Source organism: Paralichthys olivaceus, chromosome 18, assembly GCF_024713975.1.
Source record: "Paralichthys olivaceus isolate ysfri-2021 chromosome 18, ASM2471397v2, whole genome shotgun sequence".
Lineage (NCBI taxonomy): Eukaryota > Metazoa > Chordata > Actinopteri > Pleuronectiformes > Paralichthyidae > Paralichthys > Paralichthys olivaceus.
In genome coordinates this window covers 20,326,684-20,341,116 of record NC_091110.1, presented here as the reverse complement: position 1 = coordinate 20,341,116, position 14,433 = coordinate 20,326,684, and the positions used below count along the sequence as shown (strand labels likewise).

The 14,433-nt window shown below is 47.4% G+C and overlaps 1 protein-coding gene across 4 annotated transcripts; it reads left to right on the top strand.

Annotated features, from left to right (window-relative positions):
- The first annotated feature begins 3,724 nt into the window (after positions 1–3,724).
- fgfr1b (fibroblast growth factor receptor 1b) lies at positions 3,725–14,210 on the top strand. 4 transcript variants are annotated; one of them, XM_069513320.1, is made up of 18 exons: positions 3,824–3,854; positions 3,887–3,984; positions 6,776–6,900; positions 8,336–8,437; positions 8,524–8,696; positions 8,774–8,897; positions 9,481–9,671; positions 10,288–10,432; positions 10,515–10,705; positions 10,784–10,929; positions 11,031–11,152; positions 11,437–11,547; positions 11,628–11,818; positions 12,018–12,140; positions 12,220–12,290; positions 12,401–12,538; positions 12,637–12,742; positions 13,137–14,210. In XM_069513320.1, exons 3-18 carry the CDS (start codon positions 6,798–6,800, stop codon positions 13,218–13,220), a joined length of 2,121 nt encoding a protein of 706 aa, XP_069369421.1. In that variant the 5' UTR covers positions 3,824–3,854; positions 3,887–3,984; positions 6,776–6,797; the 3' UTR covers positions 13,221–14,210. The 4 variants fall into 4 exon arrangements, with proteins under 4 accessions (XP_069369420.1, XP_069369421.1, XP_069369423.1 ...); XM_069513319.1 differs by having other exon boundaries at positions 3,725–3,984; XM_069513321.1 differs by lacking the exons at positions 3,824–3,854; positions 3,887–3,984 and adding an exon at positions 6,554–6,693.
- Positions 14,211–14,433: the final 223 nt, after the last annotated feature.

Sequence of the window (14,433 nt, the reverse complement as noted above, 5' to 3'; positions counted from 1 at the left end):
AGTGAAGGGCCAGGGAATGTCCTCACTGAGATTGAAGTACGAGTGTGTGTGTGTGTGTGTGTGTGTGTGTGTGTGTGTGTGTGTGTGAGGGATGTGGCTTTCTGAGCTCAATGAGGGAACATTTTCTTCAGGCCAAATAAAGCTGCCCATGTAAACTCAACATTCCAGAGTTTGTGGTGTGTCTGTCTCAAACTCTCTCTTTTATGGAGGGAGGTGGCTGTGTGTGTGTGTGTGTGTGTGTGTGTGTGTGTGTGTGTGTGTGTGTGTGTGTTTTGAAAGATCTTCATATCACTGACATTGACTTTCACACACTTTCTGCTAACCCAAGCAAAAACAAAAACATATGAAATTCCTTATTTCAGATTCTTCTTTGTGTCTTAAAGTTATTTTCAGGACAAAATGAGGAATCAACATGTATAAAATAACTTTTACTTATGAAAGAGAAATATAAGTCAAATATAAGAACCCATAAATGCAAATATTGAAAATGTCGATTCTTTTTCTGCATCTGTTCTCGTAAACAAACTCATTAATAAATAATAATAAAATAATATAATAATAAACAGCAAAATCTCATCATCCATCTTCAGCGTCTCTGTCAGTGGGACAGAGACGCTGAAGACGCTCTCGTATCTTTGTCCCACCCAGTCTCCACCAGAACCTGCAACCAGCTCCACAACAACCTCCCTGTGGCTGCAGCCTCGTCCACAAGGACGTGCTCAGCCTGCCCTCTGCAGAACCACACTCACAAACATGTGCACGCACACACACACACACAAAGACACACACACAAACACACACACACACATGTTTATGTGAATCACAGACAAATGAGCCGTGAAAGACCACACAGGGTGTTATCACTCTGAAGGGTTTAAAACTTGATTTGAGACTCACTCACTCACACACACACTCACTCACACACACACACACACACACTCACTCACTCACTCACTCACACACACACACACACACACACACACACACACACACACACACACAAAATCACTATGTATTTTCTCTGCACATGACTGAAATGGCGCCTCTAGTGGATAGGATGGTGAACTGCCTGCATTGACTGAAATACTGTGAATATAATCAGGGCCATGCAGCGAGTGTCTCTGTCTCTCTCTCTCTGTCTCTCTGTCTGTCTCTCTGTTTCTCTGTTTCTCTCTCTGTCTGTCTCTCTCTCTCTCTCTGTCTCTGTCTCTCTGTTTCTCTCTCTGTCTGTCTGTCTGTCTCTCTGTCTGTCTCTGTCTCTCTCTCTGTCTCTCTCTCTGTCTCTCTCTCTCTCTCTGTCTCTCTGTCCCTCTGTCTCTGTCTCTGTCTCTCTCTCTGTCTCTCTCTCTGTCTGTCTCTCTGTTTCTCTCTCTGTCTCTGTCTCTCAGGATTGACTGTACGTTTCTCTCTTATATATAAATCATGATCAGGCTCGTGCTGTGACCTCTGACCTCTGGGAGGAGCCTCACAGGTTATTAATCCCGTTGTGTCTCTGTCTCTGACGTTCTGCTGGAAGACGTCTGCAGGTATAGAGTGTGGCTGTGATGAGAAGAGCACCTGTGTTTGCGTCTCCGCGCTGCAGACGTCCCAGAGTTGAGGCAGAGTTTGGTGAACAGGAATGTGATTTTCTTGGGTCTTTTATTGGCCTGGTTGGTTCTGGCTCTGCCCCGGTCGGTCCAGAGACTGGGGTTTGGCTCTGGCTCCAGGTCTGGGTGGGTCCACGCTGGTCGGACTGTGGTAACAGGGTCAGTAGTTAGCGCTGGGCGGGGGCATCTGAGACATCTGCTCTTATAGGGAACAAAATAATGAGTGAATATAACTCAGCAGTGAGACTGAGGCTGATCAAACTGTGAAACATCACCTCTTCATGGAGACTGTTGGAAAAGATCTTCAGAAGCCACACTGTCCAGAAATGAAGTTTAAATACCTCGGACACAAACTTGTGGTGATGACGTCGTTTGGAGTGAGACGAATTGATCGTGGGGCGGAGCCACGGTATAAAGGTCATGACCTCTGGCTTGATTTTAGTCCTCGGATACAGAGTGAGACGTGGAACAGGTGACGTGGTTCAAGCATCTTGTCAGGATCCCCCTGGTGGCTTCTGATGGGAGTTCACTGGACACAGGAGAGATGGATGGATGATGGATGGATGATGGATGAATAGATGGATGATGGATGGATGATGGATGATGGATGGATGATGGATGATGGATGAAAAGATGGATGATGGATGAATAGATGGATGAATAGATGGATGATAGATGATGGATGGATGATGGATGAAAAGATGGATGATGGATGAATAGATGAATAGATGGATGAATAGATGGATGATAGATGATGGATGGATGATGTGAAAACTGGTGATAAACAGATAAAGTTGAGGATGAAAATGTGAAGCAGAAACGTGTGTTTGATAGAAACGATGCCACAGAGACTCGTCTGTGCTCAGAGACACTCAGAGTCATTGTTCACAGTCTGACACGCAAACACACATTCAGACAGCCACTGAATTCACAAAGGAATCCGTGTGTGTGAGTGTGTGTGTGTGTGTGTGAGTGTGTGTGTGTGTGTGTGTGTGTGTGTGGTGATGTAACTGAGGGTAGCTCGTCTAAACAGCTGATTATAATCACAAGAAAGTGAAACAGAGACATTTTTGTTGTTTTAACATATTTCACATACGAAGACAAAGATGGACGACTCGTCTCTACTTCCTCCCACGATCCAGAAACGAAGCCAGAACATCTCTGATGCCGCTGCCGCCATCTTGAGCCGATGATGTTATTTGAGGTGGAGGTGTGGTGTTGACCAATCCTGAGTCAGTGTCAGCTGTCAGTCACGAACGACCTGAGACGTCTTCTGTGACGGTGGAGCGTTGATCATTCTCGTGTCTCCGCTCTGTGATGGACCATGTTTCATGTCGTCAGCTGAGGTTCAGTTGGTTTGATGTTTCCAGAGAAACTTTGTGAAGGTTGAGAAACTTTTCACTTTCTTTCTTTCACGTTGTGACATTTTCACATCAGTTCCTGGAGGAGGACCCGTGTGTTAAGAGGATCATTGCACCATCAGGAAAACTGAGTCAATGAATCTGCAGTGAGGCAATAATGAAGAGCGAGGGAGAGGGGAGGGGGGGAGAGAGGGAGAGAGAGAGGGGGGGGGGAGAGGGAGAGGGGGAGAGAGAGGGGGGGGAGAGGGGGGGGAGAGAGAGAGAGGGAGAGAGAGAGAGAGGGAGAGAGGGGGGGAGAGAGAGAGAGGGAGAGAGAGGGGGAGAGAGGGAGAGAGAGAGAGAGAGAGAGAGAGAGGGAGAGAGAGAGAGAGAGAGGGAGGGAGAGAGAGAGAGAGAGAGGGGGGAGGGAGAGAGAGAGAGGGGGAGAGAGGGAGAGAGGGAGAGAGGGAGAGAGAGAGAGAGAGAGGGGGGAGGGAGAGAGAGAGAGGGGGAGAGAGGGAGAGAGGGAGAGAGGGAGAGAGAGAGAGAGAGAGGGGGGAGGGAGAGAGAGAGAGGGGGAGAGAGGGAGAGAGGGAGAGAGAGAGAGGGGGGGAGGGAGAGAGAGAGAGGGGGAGAGAGGGAGAGAGGGAGAGAGGGAGAGAGAGAGAGGGAGAGAGAGAGAGAGTGTGTGTGTGTGTGTGTGCGCGCGCGCGCGTGTGTGTGTGCGCGCGTGTGGGAGGGGTCTCTCTCGATGGGCGTGTCTTATCTCACACAATAACCCTCAATGAGCTGCGCTTTTCCCACGTTTTCTCTCCAGGAGTGAAGACTCGTTCTGAGTCTGAGACTGAAAAACATCCAAACTCCAGGAATCATCGAGTCCTGCAGCCACTGACGTGTCAGAACCAGAGGAACAGAACCAGAGGACCAGAGGAACAGTGGACCAGTGGAACAGCGGACCAGTGGAACAGCGGACCAGTGGAGCACAGTGAGAGGATTCTCAGCAGCAGGGTTCGATCTCTTCTGATAGTTCAGGGACTCTGACCGAGCAGCTGCCTCAGGTGAGAAGCTTCACCTTTAAACCACTTCAGCTCTTCACATCTTCAGAGAGCAGCAGGACTCCAGGTTTCAATCTAAACATGTTCAACCTTTATTCTGACAGGATCCTGTTTCACAGCGTTTTACTGCTGTTTCTGGATCTCATGTGTTTATTATACATGAAAATACAGAAGACTGCAGAGTGAGTGGAACATTCATCCATTCACATCCTCTACTGAAGGAAAAGTTACTTTACTACAGTGAAAATACTCAAAGTCCTGCATTAGCAAAAGTTAGCCAAATCTTTTTTATTATTACTACCAAGTAGAGTAACTTAACTAAAACTTTACTTAAATGCAGTAAAAGTACTTTGTGTCCTGAAGTAAATGATCAGAATACTTCCTCCTTAGTTAAATATGATATTTGTCTTTTATTATCAAATCATGAACGTCTCCATCTTGTCTCTGAGGCTCAGTGGGTTTTACTTTGTTCACTCTCTTGTGCAGCAGCTCAGTTAGTGACACTTCTGTCACGTTGAAGGCCGGAGTTATGAGGAGCGTGCACGGGGAGTGAGGCACTTCTCCACTCGTCCTGCAGCTCCTCCACACCAACAACACGTCCTCCACAGATCCTCTGAGAAGGTTTAGTTCTGCTCCTGTGAAATGCTGCTCCTCTTCCTCCTCACGGCTCAGAGGTTAAACCTTCTCCTGCCTCGGCAGCAGCTCTTCTCTTCCTGTTTGGCTGCTTGTTGTTTTTCCAGCTCCGATGGACGGGTGGCATCAGCAGCTGGTGTGTTAGTATGACAAGTGTTCCGAGCTGCCAGCCGGCTGCAGAATGTGGTGTGTAGGTGAAAGCTTCAGCAGGGGAAGTGGAACAGAGAGGGAGGAGGCCGGGGACAGAAGTCACTTATGAAAAGCTGAGGAACACAGAGTCTCGTGGAGGATTCGAGGGTTTGAAGAGACCAGATTGTTTTGCGGAGAGTTTGAACAGACGGCTTTTATATTTCACAGTTTGGAAAAAGTCTAATGAGGTGAAGTAATGACTGAATTCTGTGAATGTGTTGTGAGGCTCTTAAACCCAAAGTTTAAACAAAGATGGACGATGCGTCTCCACTTCCTCGGAGAAAACACATGGACGCTGCTGTCTTGCACTTTTGACGTCATTTGCAGTCAGAGTCTGTGCAGGAGTGTAGCTGTGGTAGGAAAGTCTCCGCCCACACACACGCACAACCAATCCTGAGTCAGTCTCAGCTGTCAATCATGACTTCTCGCCCGTTTTTTCTAACATCAAATAACGAATTAAAACCAAGATGGTGCTGGACAAAAGGTCAACCTGAGGCTTCGTCCCAGGATCTGTCCAGAGCGGGACACAGAGTCCAGAATGAAACGTGAAACTACGAGTGAGACAAAGTGTGATTGTCTGATGAGAGTGTGTCCGCCTGGTCTTAGAGCCAGATGTTAGACACATCTGGCTCCAATCTCCAGCCTCCCGCTGTGGTGGTTTGAACGACTGGATTTCACTCCATCTTGCATCTACACTTGTTTTCTGTCTTCGGTTGTTTTGCCCGACGCACACGAAGCCACAGAGTGAATCAGGCCAACGACCGGTTCTTGCTGCTCAGCACTTTCTCCGTCTGATCAGCTGACGTGGGCTCGTCAGTCCACAGTGCACTGAGCTGCAGCCCTGAACAAAGTCCAGCCTGCAGGATGTTGTATCCAAGTCTGTGTGTGTCTGTGTGTGTGTGTGTATGGTGTGAGCGTCATACATGAACAACACATGTAAACCCTCCTGTAGGTCACATGTCATGGATTACATGAGTGAACGTTGTTGGAGCAGAACAGATTCGTTGATGATCGTGTTTCTCTCCAGAAGAAGAATTCACTCTCTGGGTGACACATGCAGCAAATGGCGTCTGTTGGTTTCAGGGAGCGTGCACGTGTGTGTGTGTGTGTGTGTGTCGGTGTGATTGACAGTGTTGTGTTTGACACATATGTAGTTTTCACAGGTGTGTGTGTGTGTGTGTGTGGAGGGGGGGGGGGGGTGACATCACAACACCTGCAGGAGTGAGAGAGGAAACACTGGAAGTTAACGTCAGCTGGAGGACGATTCATTAATGTTGATTTTATAAAATCACATTAAAACACTTCACATGGAACTTTGTTCTTCTTAAAACATCAGATTTACTTCAGTTCCTTCTCTATAAAATGTTGGAAACTCGACTGGAGCGTCTCTGTTACATGATATAACATAAAGGTCAAAGGTCGACTTCACTGTGATGTCACTACGTGTGTGGATGTAAACTGTGACCTGATCGGTCGATGTTTGTGTTTGTGGCTTTTTGTTGTGTTTTGGTTTTGGAGAATTTGTTCGACCCACAGAAGTGAAGTTTGAACTCCTCTGGGAGTTTCTAACGACTCTTGATGTTCATTTAGTAAATTCTGATCATTTTGAGTCAAATAGACAAATAAGGTGACTTCAGGTTTCAAAAAACCAAGATGGCGCTGAACACAATGTCGGACTGAGGCTTTAAAACAGCAGCTGACAAACTGGTGACGTCACAGGGACGGTTGATTCTCTGAAGACGTCCCAGGGGACAACGATGGAGCTCAGTTCATTGGAGACATTTAAAGTTTTTGACATTAAGAGACGATGTAATGAATCGTTTCTAAAAAGAATCTTTAGTTGTTGGCCAACGTCTGTAAAAGGATGAGAAACCTCCGGCTGCTTTGAAGGTTCAGAAACGTAAAAGAAATGATTGTGATGATGATCTTGTGGTCGTGGATCTAATCTTCTAGTTCTGTCTCTGTGTCTCAGGGAGTTGACGTCTGAGGACACGATGGCGTCCCCTCGCTGCTTCCTGCTGCTGTCCTGCGTCCTGCTGGTCCTGGTCCAGCCTCCTCTCGCTCGGTGCAGACCGGCCACCGAGGACACGGACACAGGTAACGTCCTGAATCCTGTTGATCTCATCAACCGCAGGAAAATCTAGAGCTGGGAGTTTTTTATAAATCAAAACTGATGATGTCTTCAAAATTACAATGAAAGTGCAGATCTGTGTTTTTCCAGTAAAGAAGTAATCGTTTCAAACTTAAATAAAAACACATGAGATAATGAAACTTTTGACAAAATACAAATCGATTGGAAGAATTTTCATGTTTGATTCATCAGATATTTATGGTGAGTTCTTTATTTTACGTGTGAGCGTCTGCAGACTCTTTTCTTTAACCTTTGTGTTTGTCCTTCTTTGTCTTTTGTCTTCACGTCTCAGATCTGCTGCTTCAGACTCTGTTTATTATGTCAAAGTTATAAAACTTTCCAATGAGCTCATTTCTTCAACAGGAAAGTTACTTTTTCCAGCTTAGACTGTTTCTGGATCTGAAGCATCTGAAAGTGGTTAGGTTGATTGTTGCTGGTGTAACTGAGGCTCGGCTCTGGTTGTGTGTGTCGTGTGTATCCTGCGCAGACACACTAACAGTGTGTAACAGTGCAGTGTGTTACAGAGTGTGTTACTGCAGCTCAGTGTGTGTGTGTGTGTGTGTGTGTGAGATTAGATCTGCAGAAATCTCTTTTCTCTGAGTTTGTGTGAATGTTCACAAACTGAATCTACCTTCTGTGAGGGTCGTTTTTCTTCCAAACATCTGGACTCCAGCTGTGTGTTGTTTTTTTGAGCCTGTAAATTCATTTTTTCCTCTCAGTCAGCGTCACATTCAAACTCTCTGCTGTCGTCTGCGTTCATAAACAAAACCTGTTTCTAATCCTCCACCTCGTTCAGACGAAACTTTATCCTCTGAAATCAAACCGCTGAGACGAGGATCAGTCCAGAGTCGACTCTGCTTCGGCTCCTCGTGCTTTTTATAAACCGTTTGATGTGTTTCACAGCCGCCGCACGTTTACCATCATCTGCATTCACCACAACACACAGATCTACAGAAAGTCCCAGAGGTTCGTCTCAGACGTAGTTTTTCTATCTGTTCACCTTCAGTTTGACTGGAAATGAAACAGAATGAAAGGCTGCAGATCATTCAGGGAGGAGGGAGGAGGGGGGAGGAGGGGGGAGGGGGGGAGGAGGGGGGGGTGACAGGGCGTCAGCAGGTTACACAGAGGACAACGTCTGGAGAGCTCTAATGTCAGATTATTACAGCAGGAGCACAGACTGTAGATAAAGATGGACTGTGTGTGTGTGTGTGTGTGTGTGTGTGTGTGTGTGTGTGTGTGTGTGTGTGTGTGTGTGTGTGTGTGTCTCGCTTGAAGCTTGATTCACAGCGACTCTGTTCACTGAGCAGAGGTCAGAGGTTAATCTGCCCCCTTCTCTCTCTCTCTCTCACACACACACACACACACACACAGCTTTTAAACATCTCTATCTTTTGCCCGCAGTCGACGCAGTGAAGTCGTCTGAGGATGAAGAAGACGATGAGTCATCCTCAGAGGAAAACAAACTCTCCAATGAACTTTCAACGAGCAACGAGAAGCTCCAGCGTGAGTCTCACACTCTCTCCTCCTCTGTCTCTGCTCGTCTGGTGCAAACGTGAAGGGTTGTAATCGTGCTGGTGTCTCCTCGTTAGCGTTGGCGCCTCAGTGGGTGACGCCGGAGAAGATGGAGAAGCAGCTCCACGCCGTTCCCGCCAGTCGGACTGTGAAGTTCAGGTGCCAGGCGACGGGAAACCCTGTTCCCTCTCTGCACTGGTACAAGAACGGAAAAGAGTTCAGGAAGGACCAGAGGATCGGAGGCTTCAAGGTTCGTGTTCGACCGATCAGAGAAAAAAACCAAGTCTGGTAAACAGTTGTTAGAATTGATGTGTTTGTCTCTGTCAGATCAGAGACCACATGTGGACTCTGATCATGGAGTCAGTGGTTCCGTCAGACAAAGGGAACTACACGTGTGTGGTGGAGAACGAGCACGGGAGCCTGAGACACACGTACCTGCTGGACGTAGTCGGTAAGAAACGTTTGATCACGATGATGACGTGTTAACTGTCGGACATGTTCTCATCCTGAGACGTTTTCACACATGAACTGTGTAACATGTTGTGTAGTCAGTGTTTCACGACTCGTTCACAACAACAGGAACACGTGGGGGACATTCAGGCGAGGGGCGGAGCCTGTAGAGCAGCAGGAGGCGGGACATGGCGTCTAAACTCCGCTGTGTAAAGATCAGTGTTGTTGTTTACAGCTCGTCCACACGGCGTCGGCCCTCATCACCAAAACATCTGGAACCTCCTCGTCTTTCCAAGTTGACGTCTTCGTCTTCTACGTGTACGGCTCCTCTTCTTCATCCTGAGACATTTGAGTTCTTCAGTTTCACGTCCGTCACGTGTTAGAAACCTCAGAGACACGCCCACTCGCTCACTGAGAAGGTTCCAGATGTTTTATGATGGAGCTGGCGTTCTCACGTACAGAACCTCCAGAACATTTCAGGAAAATGTCCAGACTTCAGTGCAGGTCTGAAAACGTCTCCTGAGAGAAACAGATGTGAGGACGTCCTCTGGTCCTCTGACATGTTTGAAACTCGTCTTTTCCAGAGCGTTCTCCTCACAGACCGATCCTGCAGGCCGGTCTGCCCGCTAACCAGACGGTGGTCGTTGGTACTGACGTGGAGTTTGTGTGTCGGGTGTTCAGCGACCCGCAGCCTCACATCCAGTGGCTCAAACACATCGTCGTCAATGGCAGCAAGGAGGGACCGGACGGACACCCCTACGTCCTGATCCTCAAGGTGAGGGAGCAGCTTCACTGAGGTCAGAGTGAAATCATCAGACCTCTTACATCTGAGCTCAAACCTGTAAATATCTGTACTGTCAATCAAGCATTTGTTTTTGAAGTGGAAGTTTGTTACATCTCACTTTCCTTGACCTCGTATTCCATCGGGGTCGAGGACTAGTGGTGAGGAGAGGAGATGATTTAGTGGTTAGGAGAGGAGATGATTTAGTGGTTAGGGGAGGAGATGATTTGGACCTTCCAAACACCCTGAGTCTTGTTATTGTTGTGATTGAGAGACCCCTAGTGGCAGAAAATGATACATTGGTCCTTAAGCAAAGAGAGATTTATTGAAGAATGAATCACAGAACCTTGTTTTTAAATTATTAGATTTAAATAAAACTGTCCCTGAGCTCTTAATGGTGCAGCTGTAGCTCATTCTATAGAAGCTGTAGTGACGTAGAAGGTGAAGCTGCTGCAACACGACATCAGACCTGGGAGGAATTTAAACTTAATAAACAAACAAAAGAAAAGTTCCTGTATTTTTGCCTCATGCTGGCGGCAGCAGTCGAGCTCATCCTCGGTCAGGTGGGCTGGGCGCCTCCTCTCTAACGTGGCGTTGCTCTCGTCCTCAGATGGCCGGTTTGAACACCACAGATAAAGAGATGGAGGTCCTGACCCTGAGGAACGTGTCTCTGGAGGACGCCGGCGAGTACACGTGTCTGGCAGGAAACTCCATCGGAGTCTCTCATCACTCTGCGTGGCTCAATGTCGTGAACGGTTTGTAACGATGATCAGAAACTTTTAAACTTTCAAACTTGTGAAATGAATCTCTGGTAACACGTGTCTCCTCCCACCTCAGACCTGCCCCCCTCCCCTCTGCCCTCCCAGACCTACCTGGAGATCTTCATCTACTGCCTCGGGTTTTTCATCATCATCATCCTCACCGTCACCGTGGTGGTCTGCAGACTCTGCTGCTCCCCGAAAAAGAGCGACTTCAGCGGCCAGCTCGCTGTCCAGAAATTAGCCAAGAGCATTCCCCTGAGGAGACAGGTAAGACGTCTGCGTCCGTCTCTGTTTCCTGTCCCTGGACCAGAGAGAGCGACTCTCACCTCGTCTCTCCATCTGCAGGTGTCGGTCGAGTCCTCGTCCTCCCTGCATTCAGGAATGTGTCTGATGCGTCAGTCTCGTCTCTCCAGTGCGGCCACCACCATCCTGGCAGGAGTGTCCGAGTACGAGCTGCCCTACGATCCCCTGTGGGAGCTGCCTCGAGATCGGTACGACGCCTCAAGACATCTCAGTGTGTCTGCTGGCCTGTTGTGTGTTTGTATATTCAGACGTGTGTGTGTGTGTGTGTGTGTGTGTGTGTGTTTCTCAGACTGATGCTGGGGAAGCCTCTGGGTGAAGGTTGTTTCGGTCAGGTGGTTCTGGCCGAGGCTGTCGGTCTCGACAAAAACAAACCGACTCGCGTCTCTAAAGTCGCAGTGAAGATGCTGAAAGGTGAGAAACGGTTTCACTTTTTAGGATCTGAAAAGTTTCACAGAAGTTTGAGATTAAAAATGTGATGCAGATGAGAAAACATTGTAAAATGATGAAAATAGTCAGAATAAGAGAAAATTTAAAGATCATTTACATCATAACACTGGCAGCTGTCAATCACTCCACATGTTCTGAGCTTTAGTTTCTTGATTTCTGCTCAAAGTTTGAAACCAAATTAAAGTCGACAGAAGAAAACTGATGTTGTTTGACTTTGTTGACGTTGATGACTTTGTTGACGTGTGCAGCGGACGCCACAGAGAAGGACCTGTCCGACCTGATCTCCGAGATGGAAATGATGAAGATGATCGGGAAACACAAGAACATCATCAACCTGCTGGGAGCGTGCACGCAGGACGGTGAGCGATGATGATGATGATGATGATGATGATGATAAAGATGATGATGATGTCGAAGCTGACGCCTCCACCTGCTGCAGGTCCTCTGTACGTGGTGGTGGAGTACGCCTCGCAGGGGAACCTGAGGGAGTTCCTCCGCACCCGTCGACCCGTTGGCCTGGAGTACTGGAGCGACTCGAGACAGACGCCGCTGGACAGTTTGGAGATGAGGGAGCTGGTGTCGGCTGCGTACCAGGTGGCCAGAGGGATGGCGTACCTGGCCTCAAAGAAGGTCAGTGTGGAAAACCACTCACTATACGGTCTCATGTTTAAGAAACGAGTCTGAAGCTGCTGCTCGATGGATTTGACGTTGGGCCGTCCACCCGACGTCTTTCTAAAGAAAGACAAAGAAGACGAAAAAGATGAAGAAGACAAACACCAGAGTCAGAACACGAGTCTGTGTTAAACTGTGTCTCCTCTCTGGTGCTCAGTGTATCCACAGAGACCTGGCAGCCAGAAACGTCCTGGTCACGGAGGACAACGTGATGAAGATCGCAGACTTCGGTCTGGCTCGAGACGTCCACCACATCGACTACTACAAGAAGACGACCAACGTAAGTGGCGCTCGCAGACTTGAACTGAACGCCAGTGAAATGTTTGGACGATGCTTCACTCAGGTGGATGTTGTTACAGGGTCGTCTGCCGGTGAAGTGGATGGCACCAGAGGCTTTGTTTGACCGAGTCTATACTCACCAGAGCGACGTGTGAGTCTCCGTTTGTTCTCTCTTCGTTCTCTCCTCCTTTCGTTTGATTGATCATTTTTCATCTTGAGTCCTTCTGTAATGGACGACCGGTGACGTGGTCTTTGTCTCAGGTGGTCGTTTGGAGTCTTGTTGTGGGAAATCTTCACCCTCGGTGGATCTCCGTACCCTGGCGTCCCTGTGGAGGAGCTGTTCAAGCTGCTGAAGGAGGGCCACCGCATGGAGAAACCCCCCGCCTGCACTCAGGAGCTGTGAGTCCACGACGACCCCGCTCACACCGGGCGCCAACACGTGTCCTGCGACCCCGTCACACATTGACTGCTGTAAGTTCACACATGTGTTTGTCCAGGTACCTGATGATGAGAGACTGCTGGAACGCCGTCCCGTCTCGCAGACCCACGTTCCTGCAGCTGGTGGAGGATTTAGACCGAACTCTTTCTCTCATGTCGAACCAGGTGAGAGTTCAGAGTCTGAAGCTCCGTGTTTCTTCAGGTTTCATCTGTTTTTCACTTTGAACGTCCTGTCCTCATCACCTACGTGTGGGCGGAGTCTACCTGTACGTCCTCTGATTGGTTTGTAGAGTATGACGTGTCATGATAGTGTCACTAACAGCACCTTCACAGTACAACAGTACTCCACAGTACTACAGTGCTGTAGTACTCTACAGTACCTCACACTAGTTCAGATGCAGTGAATGAACGTCCTCGTGGTTCAAACATTTTATCGTCGGAGGTGAAGACTGCAGCTGCTTCCTCTTCTTCTTCTATGGTTTAATGTGTCTCTACGTCCTGTGATTGGTAGAAAACAACTCATGTCCTCCTTTGGTCCTCTCTGTCTCCGTCTCTTCAGGAGTACCTGGATCTGGCCCTGCCTCTGGTCCAGTACTCTACAGTCGGCCCCTCTGCTTCCACTCCCTCCAGTAATTCCACATAGGCGTCCTGGGACCGTTTCCCTTCCTGCATCACCTTCATCCCGTTTCCTCTGCTGGGGCGGGGCGGCGGCGGCAGAAGTCCCAGACGAAGCTGGTCAGGAGGAGCTCGGTCGAGCCGCTCTGCCGTCGTCTTTCGCAGCCCCCTGATGTGAAGAACAGCTGGACGGAGCTGGACCGTGTGACTCCCCCTCAACAAGGCCTCAGGAAGCAGCTCGCACACGTCTCCCTCCTGAAGAGACACCGACAGAGGAACCCTGAGATCCGGACTCTGCTCCTGGTTCTGGTCATGATAATAATGTTCAGTGTGAATATTGTAAATAATTGTCTGTGTTCTGGTGGATTTATTAGAGAAATGTGACATGAGACGATAAAACAGAAGAAATAAAACAGCAAAAATCAAATAATTGAATAAAATACACAGAACTGAAATAAATCTATAAATACTAAAGAAAAACAAACATGATCATGTTCTAGCCTCTAATAAATTATTATTCTATTTATAGATTTATTCCATGCGATGGGATATTAGGTCCATTAATGGGAAAAAAACTGATTTAGAGAATAAATCATAATATGAAAATAAAGTTGACGAGTCATAACTGAGAAGAAAATCTGAATATTACAGGAAGTTGTAATTTAATGAGGAAAAAAGTAATATTTAATAATATTTCTCTGATTAAATAACAACTTTTGTATTTTAATATTACGACGTCATTCTCGAAAGAATTTATTCTCCAAGTGTCACTGTTCTTCACTGTGGCCTTAAGACTCTGTCGTAGTATCTTGTGCATCTTATTCATTATTTTGTCTCAGTTTATTTTGTGTATTTCTTGTTTGGTTTTTCAGTCTGAAGCCGAAGATGATGATGATGATGATGATGATGTCATCAGTGTTACAGTTGAACTTTGCACTTAACCTCCAGCTGACTCCAGCCTGCAGTTACACAAACATGTATAATAACTGATTAACAGTATTAAAATCTTTTTAAATTATTTTCTTACTTGAGTTGAGATGTTGTCATGTGATTCTAGATTGTAGACTGAGGTGCTCCAGAGGAGATGAAGGTTTCCTGACCCTCCAGAGGAGGATGACGGACCAGGGAGCGATCGAGATGAAGAGCTGGACAAATCTGAACCTAAACCCAGAATCAGAATTACATCAAGTTTTTCTACCGGATTTCTTTTCCAGCTCATTTGAACTGAAACAACATGTTTT